General features: G+C 39.4%; 1 protein-coding gene across 14 annotated transcripts in view; it reads left to right on the plus strand.

Annotated features, from left to right (window-relative positions):
- TRPM3 (transient receptor potential cation channel subfamily M member 3) overlaps positions 1 to 26,468 on the plus strand; it is a 797,133-nt gene that overhangs the window by 606,727 nt on the left and 163,938 nt on the right. For all 14 annotated transcript variants that reach the window (XM_060153439.1, XM_060153443.1, XM_060153441.1 and 11 more), the window contains 2 exons: positions 3,668 to 3,842; positions 24,177 to 24,300. In XM_060153439.1, coding sequence (XP_060009422.1) covers positions 3,668 to 3,842; positions 24,177 to 24,300 — 299 coding nt within the window. The remainder of the gene's footprint in view (positions 1 to 3,667; positions 3,843 to 24,176; positions 24,301 to 26,468) is intronic.

Genomic DNA, 26,468 nt, shown 5'->3' on the forward strand with positions numbered 1-26,468 from the left:
AAATTTGTGGTTTTCTCTAGAGATATTTTTTAATATCCTACGTCTAAAATGTAATTTAGAAAAGAAAATGTGAACAGAAGGGATAAAGAAAAACAAGGAAGAGAGAAAGGAATGAAGGATGGGAGGAGAAATAACCTATAGACAGTGCTTCACCTTGGAAACTTTGGCCAGTCACTGTAACCGGGTAGTAATAATGTGATATAGTTTCCCTGGACATAGAGTTTTGTTTGAAAACCCATTCTAGAACCTGTCTCAGAGGCCTCAGTGGGCTTCATAAAAGAACACAAACTGATGCTTTTTGCATATATAGTGGTCCCTCAGTATCCTTGGGGGATTGGTTCCAGCCCCACCCCCACAGATACCAAAATTGCGGATGCTGAAGTCCCTTCTATAAAATGGTGCAGTATTTGCATTGTAGCCTACACACATCCTCCTGTACACTTTAAATCTTCTCTAGATTACTTACAATACTTAATACAACATAAATGCTATGTAAATAGTTGCCAGCGCCCGGCAAATTCAAGTTTTGCTTTTTGGATCTTTCTGGAATTTTTTTCAAATATTTTCGCTTCGCAGCTGGTTGAATTTGTGGATGTGGAACCCACAGATACAGAGGACCAACTGTATATCAATGTTCTTAATTTAGGGTGGGGCTTTGTAAGGGTCCATTAGCAAGATTTTTATGAATAGGCTTCAGGGATCCATGAACTTTTGAAATGCATAGAAACATTTTTGTGACTGTCCTTATGAGCATTTATTTTTCTGGGAAAAGGATCATTAACTTTCATCAGGTTCACAAAAGTTTTCAAAGATTCTTGTCTCCAAAAAATAGGCTAAGAACCATTGCTTTAGGTCATTACTAATTATTTGATATCATTTTCTTTTCTCAGAAAAAAAGGTAATATGTGTGATGGGTGTGTGTGTGTGTGTGTGTGTGTGTGTGTGTTGACAAAAAGGCTTAATGTTACCATGTATCCATATATTGGCATGTTTAATTTACACAAAGCATATTTTTAGGCATGGCCTGATTCTCTACCACCTATAACTGAGAAAATAAAAAATGCTTTTGTTTTAGGCTATAAGGGTTTTTCATTGTCTATGGAACAAATTTCCATATATTATCACTAAAGGAAATGGGAGAGAATGTGGAGGCATAGATATATTGGATATATTCAGTTTATGAAAAAATAGATGATATTTTGATACTTCAACCAGGTTTTAGCTCTGGAATATATATCTGAATTAATGTAGTTCTTTTCATCATTTCAGTTAATTACAGCTTCATTCCAAATATAGGAAATCTGACCATCTAAATGCTTCTGTATTTCTAGAGGTTATAACAATTTGATTTATTGATAAATATAACTGACAGCTTATTGCTCTCAAATCTTCCTATGAAAATTGATCCTTTGCACCTGTGTTTCCTCTCAAAGAGAGGAGAGTTTTCCAGCCATCTTGCCTATTGTCTGGTAGACTCTGGATCACTGGAACATTCTAGAAGATCCATTCTATGACTTCTTCCTTCATGAGTGGGTCACAGTTGGTCTGTGAGTAGGAGTAAAGATCCACTGATAGAATCAGTGCTCAAGAATCAGAAATTGGCCAAGGCCTCTCTTAGAAGATCCTAGAAATAGTCTAAATGATATCCTTTGGTATAAAACAGTAGGTATAGCATATTGTTCCTTGACATGAAACAATATGAGAGCATGTGCTAAAGAAAAGCAAAGGGAAAAACTAAATAGCATAGTATTTTAGAAATACCTTATAAAATCACTTTAAACATTTAAGTTTAAACTTTAAACATAAAATACTTTATAAAATAACTTTCAATGTGCCTTGGAAAAGAGTCTCTTTTCCAAGGCACATTAGAACATAAATCCATATAGGGGTGGGTATTTTTTATGTCAGAAAATTCTCCTCCAAAAGAAGTGTGCTGTATTAACATTTCAAGTTAGCCCTTAATCTTTAACGTGCCTTTCAACAGGAACTTACTTAATCCTCATAAACAATAGCAGTGGGAAAGTGTCTCTTTCATAGACACCCCAACAGAGCTTTAAAGTGGCCTTTTGTCTGAGTCATTAGAGCTTCTGGGTCAAAGGAGAACAGCATGACCTTTTACTTCCCTCTCCTTGGATTTGAAGGAGTAATTCTCAAAAACTCCCCATTCACAGAGAACTCTGATGGGGCTACAGGTCATCCCTCTCTCCCAGTTCCTTCTGGGGAAAAAAAAAATCTTGGCTTCTTGCCTTAATCAACAATTGTTATTTTCTTACATTTTTTAAATGTAGATTTAAAACAGCACTCTTTTTTTGTGTAGCTGGCATTTTGGACCATTCTTTACAGATGAAAATCAAACCATGAAAAACACTGACTTATAAGAGATAAGGCCCTAGGAGACTGATGTACTTATACTTTAAAAGTAAAACAGGTCACACAAGTCTAATAAAATCTCTTACTAATGGAGCAAGAAATCAAACACCAAACTGTTATTTCTCATAGGGAAGCAGTTTCTAGATAAAAGATAAAACCATAACAGAAGGGGGAAGAGGAAGGAAGAACTGAGGTGATTAAGGGCTTTTTTCAGTTCATATTTACAGAAGTGGTACAGAATCTTGACTCTATTTTTTAAGATAACTGCTTTGTGTACCTTATAAAACCCTTTCATTTTTATGGCACTGCCCAATTTCCTAACTATTCTGAGAAGATAGAGTGAGAAAATACAATGTGGTACCAAACTGAGCAAAAAAACTTATTCAATGAACGATGATACTTGAGATGTCACTTGAAAACTAATTTCTTTCTCATCATGTCTCTCATGGACATTTGTTTTTAATACTTCTCTTTACTCTTGTTAGGTTGAACATACGTAAGTGTTGATGTTAGGGCAGTTTTTACTTGAAAACAGCAATGTCTATGGCTCAGCATAAATAGCTGAAATCCCTTAATTCAACTGAATTCAGAAAATGTTTGCCCATCGTGTGCCTGGCACCTTCCTCAGTAGTGAAGGACACAATAATGGCAGAGGGCAGTTGCCATATCTCCTGAGTAATTTATTATAACTATTCTAGTGTTAAGAATCCATAATCAAGCTTATCACCTATGGTCAGAAATAGATAGACCCCTAATTTTGCCACTGGTTGATTCAACAAGTTAAAATATGGCCCCAGCTGATTTTGGCAGTCTTTAATAAAAAGAACCATTTAGGCATTTTCTTAGCACTGTGATGACTTCAGGGAGGTGGCATTTTTTTAACTTCCCATTTTTCATATAGGAAACTGACCCTTGGATCCATATGAGACTTGCTTAAGATCACATTTAGCTTCCAGTCTTTTGGCTGCTGGCCCAGCACTTCTTCTACTAACCAATTCCCTTCCCACCCTCTTCACTCTACGCCTCCCCTGTGAGGTATAGTCATCAGCTCTTTAAAACCCCGGCACCCTGGGAGTTGCGGGGAGAGGGCAGAGTCGAATGGACTCTCTAGTGGGAAAATTCTGCTAAAGGATTTTCTGTACATTTTCGCTCCGTATGTTAGCCCTTCATATGTTGTTACCCTCCCCCATGCTCAGTAATTTTAGTTTGTGCTTTTTGTTTCTCTTTTTGTTTCTTTGGTTTGCTGGCTTTGTGTTCTTTTCTCTTTTTTTCCTTTTCTTTTCCTTTTTTAATGCAGGAATCGGTCAAGGCGTTCCAGTGGTGGCGCTCATTGTGGAAGGAGGACCCAATGTGATCTCAATTGTCTTGGAATACCTTCGAGATACCCCTCCCGTGCCAGTTGTTGTCTGTGATGGGAGTGGACGGGCATCCGACATCCTGGCATTTGGGCATAAATATTCAGAAGAAGGCGGGTAGGTAATTTTCCAGGCCCCAGAGTTGACCTGTGAGTGCTAAGCTTGTGTTCCAAGTTTGGAAGAGAGGGTGTGAGTTGATTGATCATTTGGCCTGGGAGGGAGGTGGGGAAGAGCAGGGAAACATATTCTACATGTCCTGTGAAGTGGGCAATTCCATGACAGCTCTACTAGTCCACACTGATGATACAGAGAACTAGGGGAATGGAGGGGTCATGGGATGTGGTCTCCTTTCTGTTCTCTTCATTTTCCTTCTCTCTTGTCCTCCTCCCACTGAGGAGAAACAGGAATTGGGTTTTAACACATGAAGCACAGCTAACCTGGACCATACAGTACAGGTTAGTAACTCTAGAGAAGCTATAGGATGTGCAGCTTCCAGGCTTGACCTCCAAATACCACCTTCCCCAAGCTGCCATGTGTGTACAAATGCTAAATGTTTACAAAAGCATTTGGTGGCCTGTCCCATCAGATCCCTCTAGACTGGCTTGGAAAGTAGATTCTCTGTAATGGTAATCACTCTGTCCTGTGTAACCTGCTCTTGAGCCCCTCACGCACTTTCCTTGGTCTAGCAACCCCCTGATGCTGCTCTCAACAGTACAAAGTACCCAACCCCATGGAGGACTTCCTTTCATGGCCCTCCCCCACCAAATCTGAGATCCCCCTCAGTGAATCCTGAAGTGCAGGCACTCCTGCAGATGATTAGATCAAAGTAATTCATCTGAAGGTGTGAATGACTTTAAGGAAGAAAACTCAAGGGAGCAATTGAAGTTTTAAATAAGGAACTTCGTAACCTAACCAGTTCTCCTAACACACGAAAGTAGTGGGAGAAAGAAACCCCGAAGGAGTTGGGGGTCTTTTATTCATTCCTTTCATAAATATACAGTAAGTGTCTACTGGGTGCCAAGCACTAAGATATGAAAAAGAATAACAAGCTATTCCTACCCCAAAGAATTCATAGCAAGTCTTGTAAGTAGACAAGCATATCATTATAATAATAGTAATAACAGGTGAGCTTGCCTACTCAGGCCACTCCCTCCTCCACCTCTCTCTCACCCAGCCTGACTTAAAATAGACTCGGCATGGCAGCTTAATACCCTCTCTGTCCCCAGTCCTCTTCTTGTCTTTGCCAGCAGCCCAGCACTCTGGGTGAGCCATTAAAACAGCACACTTCCCTGGTTAGTACATGAACTTAGACATGCGAAAGGAAGACGGTTGGAGACATAAGACTCTCAGCTTAACATTGCAAACATTGACCGTGACTTTAGGCCCTGTTAAAGCTTTTGATACTAAAAGAAAAAAAGCTAATTTTTGTACGCACCAAGTTGGAGTTTGCTTACTGGCAAATTCAATGAAGTTACTGTTATCTTCTTCTTTAATAGTGAATATCAGTCACATTTGCCTATGTGTCCGCATGTCTGTTACCAAAAAGAGTTCGAGATCCTCAACTATGCTTTGCTTTTAGCCATAGTTCTCATTGATTTAAATACAGCAATTGGTTCTTTATTTAGAAATAGGTTAGAGAATGTACACTGTTTTTAGCTTTGCTGCTTCTTTTCTTTTTAGTGCTTGCAATTATTTTGCTGTATCCCTAAAAAGTAGATACAAGTTTGCACTCAGAATGCACATTTCGTTTTCAGAAACCTCAGCATTTCAGGTTTCCAGGTCTATATACAATGAAAGTCTTGACCTAGTGCTTGTTTTTTGTCATTCTCTAGGGTTGGGTACCTTGAAAAATATTAAAATCTCTGATAAGTTGCTTTTCCTGATTCTGTTTTAATATAGGAGAAATGTTATACATTTTAGAGCTGGGTAAGACTCTGTATATTATTTAACCTAGGGGAGAGATACACAGAGAAATTAAGTGCTTTCCCAAGGCCACACAGCCCATGATCCCAGGCCATTTCTGGTGTATTATAAAAATTCACTGAAATGTGTTTTGTGGTATGTGCCCTAGTGTTTCTCATATAGTACTTCAGTGATACTATCTTTTAAATATATAGGTATACTTAAGCTGCCTTCAGTTTCCTCTTTCTGTTACAATTTAATTTTTTTATTATTCTGTATATTCAAAAAAAGGTAAAATCAATGCATTTCTGGTTGTAAACCAACATCCAAGCTGATCAACTCTACATCATGTAGATTCTTTTCTTTCTCACCCAGACCATCATACTTCAACTCCAAAATTAAGAGTCGGAAATACCATGCCCTTTCATGCGTGTAACTAGTGTGAAGATAAAGAGTTAAGACATAATTTTATATCTTTGGAATTATTAAAATTAAAACTTCAGTAATTTTCAGAAACATTTAGAAATGGTTATTAAGAATATAGAAGACTAAAAAGAGCATTATATTTGCCAGTCTAAATATATATGTATATATTTTAAAGTTATGATTAAAATACGCTCTGCTTCAGGAAAGCAGTTATAAGTTTAACATGATAAAATGCATTCAGAATGTTTCTGTGTGCCGTCTGAATAACTGCCAGAATTAATCATGTTTATTTACCTTGGTAAGAAATTGTCCAGCCACACATGTGCAGCCAATTTTAAAAATCATTAGTGTGCTTTATTATATGCTCCTGAAAAAACTGGCCCACCTGGACTTCATTCATCAATAAGGATTTCTTCTTTGATTTTCAACAAAGTCTAACAGAGTTGAGACATGTTTCACTGCAAATAAATATAAACGCATAACTATATGTTCATATAAACAAATCTATATAAATAAATGTGTGTGATCGTACATATACTGTTGAACATAGGAAATATACATACCCTGTTTATTAAACATGAATCAGGATTTGACTTATTTTTCAGTTACTTTGGTAATTTAAATATGATTTTTTAAATTTTAAGTTCATTTATAATTTGTTAAATAGTATAGGCCCAAGCACTATAAATTTTTATATTCAGCTGTAAAGCTTTTCAATTTTATAATCCTAGAGGAGTGAATAGAATTTACACACTTTGTAGTTTAACTTTTTTTTCCCGTCCCAGAGCACGGGCTCCGGAGGCGCAGGCCCAGCAGCCATGGCCCATGGGCCCAGCCGCTCCGCAGCATGCAGGATCCTCCCGGACTGGGGCACTAACCTGCGTCCCCTGCATCGGCAGGAGGACTCCCAACCACTGCGCCACCAGGGAAGCCCTGTAGTTTAACTTTTGTGAACTTGATATTTTGACTTTAAATTCCCTGTTATTAACTATCTTCCAAGAATATGAATTTAAAAGGGAATCGCTCTGGAAGCAAATTATCATTGGAAATACTGATTAACTTTTGTCGATAAGATTACGTGAGGCAGAAAAAGTCAGACTGTATCTCTCCCAATGCAAATGGGTTTGGATAGACTAGGAGACTGTATCTCTCCCAATGCAAATGGGTTTGGATAGACTAGGAGACAATTGCAATTAAATTCTTATTTTTATCTTTTCTCCCCACCTCTGTTCTGTGGACTATACTACCAGAAAGAAATGGTCAAATTTTGTTTTTTTCCTTATTGACATATTGGATTTTCTATTTCTCATCTGTCACAGTTTAGAATGAGTCACAAGTCACTTTCCCTACCTAATTTCATTGCTTTAGAAATATTATCAAATATTATTTCTGAATCACAAATGACTCAACACTGCAGACATAAATAGATTGATGCTATCTAAGTAGCGTTAGATTCAGTTACCTCAGTTTTTTTTTTTTTTTTTTTTTTTTTGCCTTATGCGGGCCTCTCACTGTTGTGGCCTCTCCCATTGCAGAGCACAGGCTCCAGATGCGCAGGCTCAGCGGCCATGGCTCACGGGCCTAGCCACTCCGCGGCATGTGGGATCTTCCCGGACCGGGGCACGAACCCGTGTCCCCTGCATTGGCAGGCGGACTCTCAACCACTGCGCCACCAGGGAAGCCCTACCTCAGTTTTTAAATACTAGGATTCCCCTTTTTGCTGTGTTGACTAACCAAGATGACCAGCATTACCCATAGTCAGGAGCACCTTTCCGGCTGTAGGTTTCTGAAGTTGAAGTCAGAGATTACTTTGCTTGATAATTGTCAACCCAAGTCTCAGATTGCAGAGAAATGTGGTCTAGCCCCTCATTTATCAATTAGTGAGCAATGACCCACAGATGAAAAACATCAGCATGAAAAAGGCATCTGAATGAATGTGAGTCCTGAGATGATTGCCCCCATTCATCCAAATTGTATTATCAGTGCTTATGTTTATTTTAAGTTTGTCCCAAAAATAATCTTCCGGATTTACCATTTTTAGATACCCTAGGCAAGAAGCAGAACTTGCAGTAACAGAAAGCCTTAAAGTTTTAAGTAGTCATAACACTTGGAAAGTTATTAATGGGGCAAACACCAATAGACTTCACATTCTTATGTGCCAGTGGAATTTGCATCAGGTATTGTGAAGAATAAATGAGCAAAGCCTTGCTCTTGAATACGGGAGATAAATATTGTATATGAAATAAAAGTCTGATTTGCCTGTTTAAAGGGAGCTTAATAGGGTCCCTGCATTTTTGGATTAGCTGAAATAAAGGCATAAATGGAACACAAAGTAGAAATGAAGAAGGAAAATTTTGCTGCATGGCTTCAGATTATATAACTGTATCCTACCAGAGATGTGACAAGTTTGTTTCTCTCCAAATACACATCAAAATGACCAAGGACAGGAGAAAGTCACCAGAAAACTAGTCATTTTAGAACCCCAGGTGTTGGGCTTCGCTGGTGGTGCAGTGCTTGGGAGTCTGCCTGCCGATGTAGGGGACACGGGTTCGTGCCCCGGTCCGGGAAGATCCCACATGCCGCGGAGCGGCTGGGCCCGTGAGCCATGGCCGCTGAGCCTGCGCGTCCGGAGCCTGTGCTCCGCAACGGGAGAGGCCACAGCCTCTTTTTTTCTGTACCAGAAAAAAAAAAAAAAAAAATAGAACCCCAGGTGTAGACTGTATTCCCTAGGGCATATCATTCTGTGTGGTGGCCACTCTTTCCTTATGCTGCTCAAGAGATTTCCAGCTAAAGCTGAAGGATGCCACAGGCCTATCATTTGTCTCTGTAAGATCTGCTGAAAGAAGGGAATTGATCTCGATGGTTTATATTCCAGCATGATTTAGACATAATGGGAATGTCAAGTGAGAAGGAAGGAAACCAATAGCAGGCATGCCAACTTCAAGTGTCCATTATATTTTTTGTTAATTTCATCTTGCCTTGTCTCTTTTCTAGAATTTTCTATAAAAAGCATGTCAAAACTGGATTCTGTTTTGTGACCTCAGAAGGGAAGTAAGAAAAATTGGAAACATCTTGTACAGGCACAGAATACTGGTGGCTTTATTTATAAAAAAGTGCTGTTTTTGTAAACTGTTTTCCAAGTTAACATTTAACTGTTAGAGGACGTGGCACTGTCGAGGACTTTGGAGATTAAATGGAGATATCCAACACAGGCATGAGTACAGATAGCTAGAAGGTCATGTATGCTATGATAAATGTATAAAGTGTTACCAGAGCACAGAGCACTTGAGTGTGGCATTCCTCATGAGAATCTATTCAGTGGAAACATTTTTGTTAATTATCCCCAAAATGGCAATATAATAACTCTATTGCTTCTCTTCCCCTTTTCCATCAAAAACTATAAAGTGAGGGTCAGTATGAATGATCAAGGAAAAGCTAACATATGAACCTCTTTTATGCACGTCAACACAGAAAAAAGAATCAATCTGAGTAGGATTGAAGGAAAGCTGGTAAAGGGACAAATTATATGAGACAGTATGGTGTTTTGTGTGGTGGTGTGTGTGTATAGATAGATATTATTAAACTGAATTTATATATACTCAAATTCAATGTAATGAAATTAATTGATATATTAATTTAATACTATAAAATTTAATTTTATATAATTAAGTATATATACTTATATATAAATGATAATAATATGTGTATGTATGTGTGTGTTTAAATTTTAAGTGAAAACTTAAATGTAGGACTGATAACCTCACTTTTCAAATTAATCAATCACCAGGTATTTTTTGAATGCTTGTTTTAGGCCTTTCCTGGAGAGGTATAATCTCATTTGAACTAATATAATAGAAAATAATTTTCAACTAGTTGTTAGTTACTGAATTCTAAAAGGCAGAAAGAGGCAGAGGTTGGAGGAGATGGAGAAAGTTTCATAAAGAGAGTATTACTGCGATTTTTCCCTCTGTGGAATATATAAAGATATAGTTATATGGATACTTATGTCATTGTATCCAAGTTCCACAAGGCTAGAGTAGCTTCATTTATTTAGGAAAGTGCAAAATAAAATAAATATTTTTGCCTTAGAGTTTGCTATTTGGTCCCTCCATGTGTGCCAACATGGGGAGAATGAAGCATTGACTTAAAAAAAAAAATCTAGATAGTTCATGGAGGAAAGTACCAGTGAAAACTTTTATTGATATAAATTAGCCAATAAGTTCTCTACATTGATTAAATTTACTTTAGAATTGCTCAACTCCAAGTTGGGAAAATGTGGTCTTGAACATAAGGAGCAAACATGAGAAAAACACAGAGCTGGGTAATCCATTACCGTAAAGAAATCCTTTTTAGGGAACCACTGCCCAGAACTTTTAGATACCCCATCAATGCAAGTGAAGACTTCAGAGGTACCAGTTGTGTTCCCCTGAGATTTGCTTAGCTAACTCTCGGCCACTTGTGATATAGAAAACTTTCAAAATAAGCATGTGGTTATCACATTCCAGCATGCCTGAGAATCACCTGGAGAGTGAAAGAAAAAGTCCCCTAAGCATTCCGATTCAGTGTAGCTGGGCTGGGGTGCAGGAAACCCCAGATGATTCCAATAAGAGTGGTCCATGGACCACACTTTCAGAAACTTTTTATTTCATTGAAGTATAGTTGACTAACAATGTTGTGTTAATTGCTGCTGTACAGCAAAGTGATTCGGTTATACATATGTATATACATTCTTTTTCATATTCTTCTCCATTATGGCTTATTACAGGATACTGAATATAGTTCCCTGTGCTACACAGTAGGACTTTGTTGTTTATCCATCCTATATATAATAATTTGCATCTGCTAATCCCAAACTCACACTCCATCCCTCCCCCATCCCCCCCCTTGGCAACCACAAGTCTGTTCTCAATATCTGTGAGGCTGCAGAAGCTCTTTTAAAGGTTATAAAAATTAGATTTCTCTTTATATTTCTCTGGTGTTTCCAAAAACAGCTTCTTCACTTTCTATGCCTCATGTGCATTCTACTCACACAAGTCATTGCATTGTTACCACAAACACTTTGTACTCTCTGCCAAACTTTGTCTTTGGAACCCAGTTGACTTGAAAAGTGTATTTAGCATGAATCTCCTCATTTCTTCCTTTATCACAGCTGTTCTTGGTTCCAAACATCTGTCAGACTTGAAAATTCTTCCCTTGAAGAGCAAGCTATAGCTCTTCATACAGCATAAAAATATGCATTTAGACAGGACTGGGAGACTTCTCTGTTAGTATTTTTATTTATATGGATTTCTTAAAGCTATTCAGCTCACCTCCCTATTTCTCTTGAAAATTATTTTCTGAGTAGTTCAAAAGGTATGAACAATTTAAAAAGAGAAAGAAAAGCAGATGAGAAAAGCAATAGTACTTAAAAGTGAAGTAATGCTAGTTGGTTGTGAATGATGGCTCTCAGCTGTTTGAGAAGCCACTGACAGTCACTGGGGCCACTAACTTCAGCATTAGAAGGTATTACCTCACTTTCCTTTAACTTGACAATTGCAATGGATAACCATTTAAGAGTCCCAATTTCCCACTTGCCTCTAGTATTGATTTTCACTTCTTTAAAGCCCCTGGACCCCTTCTCAAATGAAATCTGTGGTACAAGTGCCATTTATAAAACAGACAAGACACAGGTTTACTCTGTTGAAGCTGGGGTGGAAGGCCTAGACCACTGGTTCTCAACTTTTACCTTGCATCAGAATTACCCAGAGGGCTTCTTAGAGTCTGCATGCCACAACTAAAAAAAGATCCAGCATGCCACAGCGAAGATCCCCGGTGCTGCAACTAAGACCTGGTGCAGCCAAAAAAAAAAAAGATTAAAAAACAATTAGCATTAAAAAAAACTACCCAGAGGGCTTCTTAGAACGAATTGCCCGGCCCCACCACAGATTTTCTAATTCAGTAAGTCTGGTTGGGGCCAGGTGATTTGCATTTCAAAGGAGCACCCAGGAGATACCGGTACTGTTGGCCCAGGGTCCATACTTTGAGAACCTCTGGCTTAGCCTCCTTCTCTCTGCCTGGGTCTCACCCACTAAAGCAGTTCTGAAGCAGCTCTGGAGCTCATCCTCAAAATTCCAGGGGCTTCTTTGTAGAACCCAGTTGAAGACCATTAATCTACAGGTTAAGTCCACATTCCTTTACTTAAACTCAGGACTCTTTGCATTCTGGCCCCAGCGTCCCTCTAAAGCCATCTCAGTGAAACTTCCATTTACCTGAAACCCAGCTGAACTGTCCGCCTGCACTGCTCTCCAAGCACAGCTTGCTGCCATAGGCCTCTCTGCCTTAGCATGAGATGTCCATGTACATTTCTTTACCCACTTAATTTCTAGGAAATTTTTCTTTCTGAAGTCCAATGCATAGTTTCTCTCTCATGAGAGCTTTAAAACCCACAAATACATTTAAAACTTATCTGGATGAGGTGCAGATAATAAACTCTCCTGGTATTTAATCCCTCTACCTTAGAGGAAATGAATTCTGAATCAACCTGGCTGACATTAGAACCTGCAGCTGCTAAAAATACAGTGTATTAACATCTCACCCAGTGATCATTAATAATAGATAATGTTTGGAATGTTCTTAATGGATTTCACTCAGATTCCCCATGCAATTCTCAGATGTTGATTATGAGCCACAGGATTTATGTAAACTATTTACAGCAGTAACTACCTGCTTATAAAAGCTTCTTCATCCAGAGAAACACTAAAGATGCATTAAAGTAGGACTCCAAGGTTAACTCAAGTTTGTACTTCTGAAAAGTACAAACTAGAAAAGTCTCCATTCAGTTTCAATAAAGCCTGTCCTTTATTGTCCTAATTGCTGGACAACCATCCTAGAGTTAATATACGTGTTCATTGTGTTTTCTGGGTTTATTCAATGTAAATGAAGTGTCCGTCCATGAGCAGTGACCCCCTAAAGGTCTTAAGTAAGCAATAAAGAATCGGTTCTTCTAACTCCATGGAAACCACAGTTCAGTGTCTTAGAGACAGGCCTAAAATTTGGAGCTCTTTGACCCTATGATCTTATTGGTTTTCACCATTTGACAGTATATTTGAGATTTGTTATCTCTGGTAGAGGGATGACAAGTTTTCATCTTGAGTGTCAACAATAATCAACCAGTAGTGGCTTCCTAGGATGATGGTGTTGAGTGATTCTGAGGCCACATCTGGACTCTGGAAAGATTACTGTGATAGATTAGCAATGATGCAAAGAAGGAAATTTATAGTCAAAATACCATGGATGTCTATTCTTATTCTTGAATAAAAACAAAATCTTTTAGCTAGCCTGTGTATATCGCTACCAGGCACGCATCAAGCAGCACATTGAATTATGAAACCAGGGGAAAAATAAGAACCTTATCTGCCTAAAAGATACTTAAGAAATACTCAGTTTTTTTATCAACACTGTGAATCACATCAGTCTTTAAGTTATCTGATGATATGAGCCTTTTCACACAAGCGTAATGCATAGGATCTGAGGGACAAGAAGCTCTTTATTGTGGGGTGGTGCTGTTTGGAGCCGGACTGAGGGACAAAGTGCAATTGCCAATGGATAATGTATTAGAAAAAAGAATAACTTTTTCAAAAAGCTAGGAACTGATTCATCACAGAATACATACAAAAATAGAGAAAATTATATTTGCCCCAACATCTCATAGAGTAAGATACAGGGTTAGAAGGAATACTTTGACAAATGACTTTGAAAGAGAAGTGATATTTACCACTCCCTTTTCCTCCACACCCCTGACCCTCCCCCCAATAGCATACTTGAGGAGTTGAAATTACTATTTTTTAAAGCTTCTCCATGCAAGAGCCTGATCTAGACACTTTATTTCATAAATGCTGTGAGGTAGCTATGATAATTATCTCAATTTTATAAATGAGGAAATTGAGTAGAGAAAGGTTAGGAAAGTTCAGTATCGCATAGCTAGAGAGTGGTCTGCCTAAGAAGATTAGGGCTGGAAACTCTGCTCGTAGCAGCTGCACCATGTTGCCTCCTAGGAAAATGGGCCCCAGGAACTGCAGGAGGTTTACTTGCCCCAGAGCTGAGTTACTCCGAGCAACAGAGGAAGCTGCACCCAGCTTCCATCTTCTCCTTCTTGCTTCACATGCTGGTTAACTTCTCCTTTGAATTAAATGTTGGACCAGCGTTTAAAGCATGTCAGTTGAAGAGGTGCCAGTGTTTTTGCCTGCCCGAGGAGCCTACACATCTCAGTCCAGCTCTGATTCTGTCTCTCATACAGGGCCTAAAACAACAAAAGTTTGATTATTCCTCTTGCCTGGCTATGTGCAATATTCACTGATGGGATTTCACTTGGAATGAAATCAGAGGATGTGTTTTCCTTACAGTTTTGGCAGCAGAGAAGCTACCTGACCATGTGGCAGTCCCCATATCCTCTGGCAACAATTCAATTTCTACTCTTGGGCACATTCATAACCAAAGGCAAAGAGAAGAATAGGAATTGGAGAGATGCAGCCAACACTGTTCAGGATTTCTCACCTAATGTCCTGCTAGTCCCTGACTAAGGTTGAGGATTTGGCACCTCTGCCTCAAGAGCAGCTCTATCCAATAGAACTTTCTGTGATGATGGATATGTTCTGTATCTCTGCCGTCCAATCAGATAGGCAGTGAGCTCTTGAATTGTGGCTAGAGTGACTAAGGAATTGAATTTTAAATTTTATTTAATTGTAATAAATTTAAATTTGAATTGCCACGTGTGGCTAATAGCTCGCACAGCTCTGGCATTTCTGTAATGGGATTCTACCACACTAGGAACCCTTGAAAGTCTGACAGATTTCCAATGTTATTAGAAATTGTTCCCTTCATTTTTAAAGTACATTCTTTCATCCAACCAACATTATGTACTCAGTCATTCAATATTTTTGGACACCTACCATGTTCCAGGCACTATTCTAGGTGCGGGCAAAAACACACCTGTGAGCCAAATAGACAAACATTTCTTCTGTTGTGGAGCTTACATTTTAAATTTTAGCACGGTTAGATAGATAATAAGTAATATACATAATAAATAAGCCTGTAGAACATTTTAGAAGGTGATATACTATGGGGAAAAGGAGAAGGGTGAGGGGAATCAAGATAAGGAGGTAGAGGAAAAGCCTCTGTCTACAGCATGTCCGTGAACACTGAGAGAAGGAGTACGTAAGTAATATAACATGTAGTCCATGCATCCGAGGAGTTAGAGTTTGTTAGGATTTTCTTAGATTAATCTGTCTTTCTTTATGAAATGCCAAATACAAGATGCACAGCACAAAGCTTGTCTTATAATAGGTGTTAACTGCCTCTCTTAGCACCACTCTCAACCCTACCTCACCACCTACCTTCTGTTTCCTTTTGTATGTGTATCTAAGCCTTCTGTTTTACTATATCTGGCTCAGGATTGTAGAGTGGGTTTTAAAAAGTAGATAGATATTAGATAGGTAGGTAGGTAGATAGATAATAGGTAGGTAGGTAGGAAGGTAAGTAGAAAGAAAGGAATGGAAGACACATCACTCTGTGGTTAGTGGTAGGTGAAATTTGCCAGAGAGCAGACTGTACCATCAAGGTATGTGCATCTTGCCCAATTATAAGCAGCTTCTCTAAGATCCGTCTAACTACCTCACATTGCTAGATGGAAACCCTCAGGAGAAGCCCAGGTGAACAACTTTTCTAGGCCAGATGCTCAAACAAGATCAGAGGTACTATTTCTAACATGTCTTAGCTAATAAAGGCCATTTGTACCTGGAGTTGATCCACAGTAAAACTTGGGCAAAGTAGTTTGGTCACTTTTCTACATTCCATTCACATCCTCCCCAACTTTCTATCCAACTAGTGCTTCCTGAAAAACATCAACATCAGTCAATTATAGCTAAGTAGTTTAACATGAAATATCACGTTAGGCCTTCTAATTGTTGAGCAAAATAGTTGTTTGCCTTTTAATTAATTTTAAAAGGAACTTGGGGCATCTGCTAAGTTAAGGGAGTAACTCTGAGAAAGTAGTGGATCCTTGAAATCACATTACTCAGTCTTCTCACATATAAGATATATAACATCCTGTCTCAGGGATAAAACAGAAGAAATCTCTTGTATCCAATCGTTTAAACAAATCACTAACTTTACTACACTGAGCTGAGCCTATGTATTTAGGTTAGTATAATTCATTGTCAAAGGTTATTCCTTCTTCTCTTGTTCTCTAAGCCCAGCTCTGATGCTTTCAGCTATGTAATCTTTAACAAGTCAGTTTACCTGTTCAGGCTTCAGATTCTTCATCTGTAAAGTGGTTGTTCTGAAGTTGTATCATTCCTTTATCCTGAACTTCAAATTCCTCAATAGAATTTTTGGATTAGCACTTTTCCTAGAGCACACAGACTCTAGAAATATCAAAATATAAGCTTCAGGAGGAGGTCATAGTCAAGTAACAGTTCTGATACTAACAGCAGTTTGACTTCAAGATGACATAAAATTATCTAGAGTAGTGGTTTTAGGGTGTCTTAGCATCACTTGTTTGTTTTTACGTGACATTGATGAACATAATACAAGAGGTAATGAACTCTCTTCATTGATACCCTTCTAAGTGGTTTTGAATTATAGCCTTGGGCTTCCCTGGTAGTGCAGTGGTTAGGAATCCACCTGCCAGTGCAGGGGACACAGGTTCGAGCCCTGGTCCAGGAAGATCCCACATGCCGTGGAGCAACTAAGCCTGTGCGCCACAACTACAGAGCCTGAGCTCTAGAAACTGCAAGCCACAAATACTGAGCCCACATGCCACAACTACTGAAGCCTGCGTGCCTAGAGTCCATGCTCCACAACAAGAGAAGCCACCACAATGAGAAGCCCACACACCGCAACGAAGAGTAGCCCCCACTTGCCACACCTAGGGAAAGCCCGCATGCAGCAACGAAGACCCGACGCAGCCAAAAAAATAAAATAAGATAAAATTAATTAATTAAAAAAATTTTAGCCTTTTCCATCCCATTCACAGACCTGCTCCATCCAACTTTTATAGAAATACTGCAGTTTTTCCCTCCTCCATAGAATTGGTCTCCTCCAGCTAATTTGCATATGCAATACCTTGCTTCAGCCCTGAGCTGGGCACATCATTGGGATTCCCTGCAGGTGCGAAAGCCCCTGGGGTATTTAATAATAAGAAAAAACTGCTTATTATTGAACACCTACTACGTACCAAGAACAGTGCTAGGTGCTTTCTATACCTTATCTTTTTCCAAATACATCAACCTACAAAGACATTCTACCCTCTTTCAACAGATAAGGAGATGGAGGCTTAAAGAGATTGAATAACCTGCCTCAGATCCCTCAACTAGTAAATGAAAGAACTGGATTCCAACCAAAGGCACCATATCATAGTGCTTTAATTATAACATTCCATCTTCTATAGAAGATTGCAAAACTGATCTCACCCCTTCTATATATGACATGGAATTAGTTGAAAAATGTAGATGTATGTTGACTTGATCTTTTTAATTTTAGTTTATTTTATTATAGTATAGTTGCTTTACAATTTGTTTTAATTTCTACTGTACAGCAAAGTGATTTAGTTATACATATATATATAATCATTCTTTTTCATATTCTTTTCCATTATAGTTTATCACAGTGAGTTGATTTTTATGTGATATAATTACTTCCGTAAAAAACACCAAGATCTATGTGAAGGAATTATCTTGATATCACTGAAGTCCTTAAAGTCTTTAAATAGTTATTGAGCACTTTTATGGGCAAGACATTGCCCTAAGCATTATGGGGGAGACACAGTGAATATGCATCTCCTCCTGATGAGCTACAAAGCAATTCAAAAGTCTCCAGAAGTAGAACCAAATATAGATTATTGAGTTTGGTGGCCAATTCATTTCTAAATACCCTTTGAGTTTAAAGAAAAACTGGAATATTTCTTAGAGATGGATCTGATTGAATGAAAAACGATCAAGAAAATCAGATTGTTGGGGGGTGAGGGGCAAAACCCTATGCCACTTCTCTCATTCTCCCAAATAGGTTTGAAGTCCATCCCAGCATGAGGAGCAAAGGGGAATGGGGAAGACCACCTGGTTAGCTGCCACAGAGTAGCTAATGAGTAGGCAGCTACACATTCACTCAGTCAATCCACAGATATGCTTCTAGAACCAACAATGAACTATGTACTCTTCTAGAGCTTAGGTACAGGAAGTGTGAAGATGCATTCACTCCTTCAAGGAGTTCATAATCTACTGGAGGGAGACATACATGTAAACAAATAATTCCCATACAATATAATAATAGTAGTAATTAATATGTATCCAGTGCTATGGGAACATCAAGAGAGTGGTAACCAGAGACTTTCACACAGGAGGTGGACTTGGAGCTGAATTATGAATGGTGAGCCTGAGTGACAGGATCAGATGTAGAGAGCATTGCAAGCAGCAGGTACAGCAAGTTCAAGGGCATAGAAGCATGCAAGAGTCTGGTGTGTTCGGGCGATAATAGCATTTTATAGAATATGTTTAGAGAGTTGCAGGGAATGAGCCTAGCTGGGAGAGAAGTCATGTTAAGCCTTAAATGCCATATGCAAGTTGAGGTGTTATCTTGCTAGAGATGGGAAGCTATTGCAGGGTTTTAAGAAGGATATGATAGAATCTTACTTGCCTTGTAAGAGAACCATTCAATCAACACCGTGGGGAATATAGTAGAGGACATAGAGAAGAAACCAATTAGTGATCTGTTAGTACCATTTGCATGAGTCACCTCTGCCTGAATTCTTGGCCCACAAGATTATCAACACAGTAAATAAATACTGTTTTACATTGCTAAGGTTGGGGTGTGTTACCTATTAATAAATGACCAGGATATGTTGACACACAATCCTGTGAGTTCCTTGAGGCTAGGACTGAATAGTGTTCATCTCTGTACCTCTAGCATAGTGCCTGGCACATAGTAAACACAATATTGTTCGTTGAATGAATGAGTGAACGAATGTTTAGGTGCTGCCTGCATGGGATGTTTGCAAGGCTCCATTATAATTAAACCTCTAAATCTAAGTATCTCTGTCTCAAATGTAAGAAAGAATGGTGATCTCTGACCTCTCTGAAGTCAGAAAGTTATTTCTCTGACTGCACACCTGGCGAGCCCAGTGGTATAAGGATTGGAGTGTCCTTATACCGCTGGGCTCTCCAGGTACGCAGAGCACTGTTGATCCCAGGGGAGAGCTCTGCATTACACACAGAGGCCCTGGCCACTGGTTGTGCTACTTGACAAGAAGGGCTGGTCAGTCAGTGACGCTTTCCTAAGGAGCATTGTAGGACTGAGCTCTAATAATAGCAAACGTTTACATAGGACTTGCTGTGTGTCAGGCACTTTTCTAAGCATTTTGCAAAGATTAATCCATTTAACGTTCACAAGTCTATAAGTACTATTATAATTCCTATTTTACATATACAAAAAATATGACTTGGAAATACTAAGTAATTTGCACAAGATCACACAGCTAGAAGTGACATTTGAACTCCAGACATCCTGGCCCTGGTGACCATGATGCTTTTATTCATGATGCTCTCCTGCCTCTCTGGGAAGAGTCATGCTGCTACTTGTGACCTCAGCCATTTGGGAAGAACTGATAACTTTTACTAAAGAAGAAAGAGAAGGAGAAAGGGAAGAGAAAAAAAGAAAAATACCAGTCTCTGTGACCTTAGACAAGACATGTAAACTTTCTGTGCCCTAATGTTGTATTTAGTACTTTGCTTTGGTTTGAAGCAAATAATAAAATTTCTTTTTTTTAGACCATTAGAGATTCCATGGGAAATGATGTTTTGTACGTACCAAACAGTGGTATTATTAACAGTCATTTTTATTTATACAAGTAAAATTTTCTCACATTGTATCTGAATAGGTTAAGAGAGTGTCTGTGGGGGCATAAGAAGGGCTCCTCTCCTCAAAAGCCATTAGCCTAAGCCTAGCTGTTTGAGTCCCATTGAATTCTGAATGCGTTTTCCAATTTTTAAATCTAGGAACAAAACTCTGATATTGCAGATAAATTCATTTTGAGAAAAATATGTACATGTGGGTTGAATTGCCAGCATTTGAACAGAATATTAGTAGCAAACTGTGGGAAGTTTTGGTTACTCTGAGCACTGGATGAACACTGACCTATTTCAGATAACTCTGTGACTCATCTGAAAAGCTTCAGATCACAAGTACAGCATTTAAATGGAGACACAAATGCTGTAGTGTAGAGATTTTCCTCACTTCAATGACTACACTTCCTAATCAGAAAGCCTTCTAATTTGAAGTATACCAAAAATAGCATCAGTACATATGGAACCACAAATTAACAGTTTCCATAAATAGTCACCCCTTTGTCAAAGACCCAATTCTAAAACTAAAATTTTACATAATACTATGACCATGTTTTGGTGTCAAGAAATTTTCAGTCACTATTTTAGTGCCATAAAAAGAAATCTAAAATGAGCTTATTTCTATTTTTTGTTCATGATTAAATATAACAGTCAAGATTTTTAAATCATTCCAGTGTTGTGCAGAAAAAAATATGCAAAGAGCTAGGAAAGTAATAATTTCAAGAAAGTAGGCCTCCCAGTATCATAAGTATAGTCACAAAATAAGAAAGGTGTGGTGGAGAAGACAGTAAGAATTTGTGCCAAATGGAAATCATCTAGGTCAGCATAGAAAATACTTGTGGAAAATTAGAAGCAAATGTAATCTTCAGTGCACTAAATGCACTTTTTCGCTGTCCTCATTTACCAGTTTCCCCTTATCTTCTCCAAACGTGTCTGATTTCCTTCGGATATTTTCTATGTAACTAAAAGGAAAAGCAATTTCCTACAACAAATACACGCAAATGTCTACCTCCAGTGCAGATGAGTAGGAAAGTGAAAGGCATATTTATAGATTACAATCAGGAAAAGCAACACCATGGGAGGAAGGCTGAATTCAGTAGGCCCAACTGAAGCACTGAGATGAGCAAGCTTTGTGACTTTGCACACATCATTTCACCTCTTTGGGCCACAGTCTCCTCTTCTGCAAAATGGAATTAATACCTGCTTTTCTCACAGATTGTTATGAAGAGCAAATAAGATTATCTCTGTGAAGCCCATTGTGTGTCATAAACACTGCTGCACTATGAACACATCAAACCATTATACAGTATCTTTTTAAAAACAATATTATTAAACTCTCTGCAAAGAGTGTGGGACTTAAAACCTGTCATTTCTCTGTCAAAAGGGGGGATTTGTAAGTGTGTGTGAGCTGTGAAAGGCAAAGAAGCATCAAAAATGAAATTGTCCTCTTGATGCAATCAGAAGGACAGAAAAAGAAGTAAACCAGGAGTAACAGTTATTTAATATTTAATGAGTATAACCTAATGCTTTGAAAGGACCAAATCACCTTTGTTCCACCTAAATTCATCTCAGCTCCAGCAGTGACAGTTTTCCTACACTCTGGAAAACACCAACCTAGAGAATTCTTGTACTTCTAGAAGTAGAATTCATGGTTTTTGTTGCTAAATGATTTAACCAAAGCCACAATTTCAGTCAGTTGCAAAATTGGACTAAAAAGTATAAGATGCTTAGTGTCTTTCAGCTCTCCTAGCCACTGAAGCCCACAGTCAGCTGAGTTGTACATCATTTCTGAATTGTTACAAAGTGACAGACTGGGTACAAGTGACAGACAGATCCCTCAAACCGTTAATGACCTCAGGGAACTGGGATTTCATTACAGATGTCTGGCAATAGAAAACAAATTTTGAGTTGTTGTCAAAATTAAACACCTGCAGATGAGTGATTGGATCTATCAAGTGGCTAATCAGGAGAGTCTTTTCTGTTGTTAATCATGTACAACATTTATGTACACTTGATATTGCAAAAACCTCTAGACTGTCAAGTAGACACATGCCCAGGTATGAGTGCTCATGTCTTGACTCTTACAGAAAATTAATTGGCAACACAAATGTAATCATGTTACTCTCCAACTTAAATCCTTCAATGGTTCTCCTTGCCTGGGGGATAAAAATCCAAATCTCTAACACAGTCTTGAAAATTGCCCATGATCTTGCCCTTGCTTACCCCTTCTGCAGCCTCATCTTGTTCCAGTCTTTCTTTTGCTCTCTGTTCTTTAACCATACTGGCCTTCTTTATTTTCTCCAAACTAGTCCTATTCATGCGGTTTTGTTTGCCAAATATGCTCTTACCTAGCCCCCAGCCCCACCCCCATCCCACCCCCTTCAAGTGCTAAATGCTCCTCCATTCTTCAAGTCTCAGATAAAAGAGCACTTCCTCAAAGAAGTCTGCCCCGAACCCCTTAGATTAGATTGTATTCAACTGTCACAAGCTTCTCTGCTTCTTGACCACTGTAAATTATAGTTGAATTGCTGGATCGTGTCTTTCTACTCCACTGGTGTGTAAGCCCATTGAAGGCTGTGAGTGTGTATATCTCATCTATCCCTGTAGCACCACAGTGTCTGGCACTAAATAGACATCACTAAGCAATTGTTGAATGAATGAATGAATGGATGGTTTCAGAGTGGTTCACAACTAAGAGTACAGAGTCCTCCAGAATAATTCAGTAATCTTGAAAGGATTTGGTATCATTTTTCAACTTTATCTGGATCATTCTCTTTTTCTGAATGTATATGTTCATGATATAAATCTTCCTGGGGGGCCAAAAGGGTAACCGAATCCTCCATCAAGGTGAGTGACATTCCAGGATCCTTGGTATAATTCTATCATGGGGAGTGCAGCTGCCTCAAAGTAGGGCCACCATAATATCCAGCCTCGTGGGTCTAGGTGAATCTTCACACAATCCTGGGGCACAGCAGGTCAGTGATATGAAGACATTCTCAAGCCTCTCATCTTGCTTTCTTTTAAGAAACAGATAAAGGAAATTTTATAATTTCCTGCTCAAGTAGCCACAGTGATAAAGAGAGGCAGTGGTGTATTGCGAGGTGTAATACAAGGCAGCATGGTGTAGTGGAAAGAGCACCGGCCGAGGAATCAGAAGAACTAGGTTCTGGTTTTGACTGTGCCACTTGTTTTCTGAGTGACCTTAAGCATCTGGCTCTTTCTGGCTAAAATATCCTTCCCTTCTGAATTGGACAGATCTCTTGTCTATCAAATTTCTGTAGGCACCAAATGAGATAATAATTATAGTATACTATTTTATCTAGGAGTTGTTGTTGCTTCATGTGTGAAGACAATTTCTAAACTGTAAAGTACTAGGCAAATTATGGTAATTTTGTCACTAGTCCTTAAGAGAAGTTTTATCTTCCTGATTTTGAATAGTATCTATTAATACAAAGTGAATTTTCTTTCCTGCTATTTGATGGCTGATAGAGATAGACCAGTTCTCAGCAGCCTCGTGGTAAAGGAGTTAAAATTAATTGTGATTCGTCCACATGCAAGAGATAATTGAGCTTTAACTTGATATGATGCACCTTCCTTGTTTTAATTCACTCCTCTATAATACGAAAACTATCTTTAAATAAAGTAGTCAATATAATACCTCTTTATGTGTCAGACTCTTGTTGGCACACAACACAGCAAAAGTTCAACATAAATAGTGAGGACCTGAATTGTGGGCCAGTTCAGCTACTACCTTCACAGAATGATTTTAGAGGAAACATAAGTCCTATTTCTCCTCACTGATACTCAGAAATCCCTTACTGAGACAAAATTTTTCTTTCCACAGTTAGACATGAAGGTGAAATTTAAATCTCCTTCAAATAAGTAATATATTAATAGTAAATTTTTACCAAGATGCAGAGGATTAATTGAAGGTATTTTTTTGATAACAGCACTTGAGCAAGAGGGCATTAGACATATGCCATATGAAAGAAAAAAGGGAGAGCCAAAAAAGAACTAAATCCATCTTCTTCCTTTACTCATTTAGGTACTGAGATGTTGAAATGGATTTATTTTTAAACGCACTTAAAAAAAAATAATCACAATCAAAATAACTGCTATAGAAAAAAATATGGGAAGAAATAACTCCTATCTAAAGTAAATCCTCATAATGCTTTCTCGTGTTCTATATTTGTCAGAAATATGTACTAAATAGGAGCTGAGTTAACCCGCTTTCAACATTTTTTCACTGCAGACTTATAAACGAATCTTTGAGAGACCAGCTATTGGTGACCATTCAGAAGACTTTCACATACACTCGAACCCAAGCTCAGCACCTGTTCATCATCCTCATGGAGTGCATGAAGAAGAAGGAATTGGTAGGTAACATTGTGTCCATGGGTGGCAGAGACCTCCCCACATTCCCTCTGTCTGTTTAACCATTTTCTTGAATCACACACCCACTGTTTCTCCTTTCCGGCCAAGCTCACAACCATCCTCAGCCTCCACTGGCCCCTGTAGCTTCCTCCCTTCAGTAGCTAAGAAACTTTTCTGCCTGGATCTAATGAAGTGTGGGCAGCAGGGTTCTAGCATCATTTGCTACCTAAGCTCACCTGAATGCTCCGATTGCCTCAACCCAATGAGGTGAAGAGAGAACATGGGTTTTCCTCTTGGAAAATGCTTCAGTTGATACTCTGTTAGGTTTGGAGTTTCACTTGACTTGTGAGTCATGAATCACTGATGTGCTTAGTATCAATGATCTTAGTGACACAGGGTCCAGGCTGATCTGTTCATCTGTACAGGTGGAAAATGGAGAAACGTAGCCAAGGAAGGGTGGGAATTTCTGTAATTTCCGAAGTGTCCTTCAATAACTACTGAAACATTTCTTACATCTGGGGAAAATGTCTTAGAAGTGTGTCAGCACAGAGACCTTCTGTTACGGTGCACAGAAATAACCTGAGCTAACACTGAAGGAGTAGGCAGGTGCCAGATCTTTCCATGTATTAGCTCACGTGATCTTGGTGACTGTCCCAATGTGAGAGGTACAGTTATTATCCTCACCTTACAGAAGCCCAAAGTCACCTGATGAGTAAATCAGGAACTAGACTAAAAACCATTGGTGGGCTTCCCGGTGGCGCAGTGGTTGGGAGTCCGCCTGCCGATGCAGGGGACACGGGTTCGTGCCCCGGTCCAGGAAGATCCCACATGCCGCGGAGCGGCTGGGCCCGTGAGCCATGGCCGCTGAGCCTGCGCGTCCGGAGCCTGTGCTCCGCAACGGGAGAGGCCACAACAGTGAGAGGTCCACGTACCGCAAAAAAAAAAAAAAAAAATCATTGGTATTTCATCTCTGTGGGAAGTATTTTTATTCAGAAATTGTCTCATTGAAGCAAATGCAGTGAATCACCCAGTCTGGGTCGATTTGAGGTAGGCCTCAGTGAGCGGAGACTATTCTCAAAGGCCATGTGAGCCCACCTGCTGATGGGAGGCGAAGGAGCAGTTCAGACCTGAGCAGTAGCCTCACTCAGGCTTTGACGATCTCAAAGTCTGCGTAGGCATCCTGGAGTGATCATCTCCGGAGACGTAGGGGGGCACAGCTCTTCCAGAGGGGCACCAGGGCCAGACCCTAAAAGGCTCAACCACAGGCAGGTAGGTGGTGAGGAGAAGAACTAGAGAGAGCTGCCTGCAGGCAGCTCCCCACTAGACTATAGCTCCCTGGGCCTGGGCTGGAACTGTCTTGCTCATGATGGTGTCCCTGTGTATGTGACGGTGGCTGGCACGCACAGGTGCTCACTGAGGCTGCCAGGATGGAGGGAAAGAGGCAGTTTCTGAGTTTAAGGAACTAAATATTTAGAAAAAAAAAGATTTGATTCAAATAAACAAGATCCAACTCCAGAAAGCATCACACAGCCTTTGTGAAAAGCCTTTCAGCAGCTTCTAGGTTTGGGAGGAGAGGAGTGAGGTAAGGAGAATGGGGCAACACCTCTAATCCTTGAGTATCCAATCTAAGTAGTCTGGCCGCCCTGCAGAGAGAAGCCCACGTGCAGACTGGGTTCACAGTCATGACCGCTGGTGTCCCAGCAGAGCCTCTGCCAATCCTGAAAGTGCCACTGGCGTCCTCCCATCTCGGAGGCAGTTAGCTCACAGCACTTCAGCCCATGTGCTTCCTGCACTCCCAAGGAGGGCATGGAACTGAGCTTCTGCATGCTTGCAGCAGGGATTTTCTCCTAACTGAGGATTAAGGATTTTCCAATGGTAAGGCCAATGACTGTGAAAGCTTACCAGAGCTATGCATTTCAGCAGTCCTGCAAGTTTCCTAGAAAGGCAGTCAGGCTCAAAATTCTAGGAACCAGTTAGAAGTCATAAAATCAAATGAGGCTGAATGTACTTTTCTGGGTACTTTACAGGGCTGTTCCCTGGGATTCTTTCAGTCTGATGATTATCTTGTTGCTTAATCATGGCCCCTGCTGTAATTTCAGCTGCATTTTCATGCGAGATATTTATTCTAAGAAACGTGAGGTATCCCTAGCTCTAGGCTAAGGACATGTGA

The sequence above is a fragment of the Lagenorhynchus albirostris genome, chromosome 7, assembly GCF_949774975.1.
Source record: "Lagenorhynchus albirostris chromosome 7, mLagAlb1.1, whole genome shotgun sequence".
NCBI lineage: Eukaryota > Metazoa > Chordata > Mammalia > Artiodactyla > Delphinidae > Lagenorhynchus > Lagenorhynchus albirostris.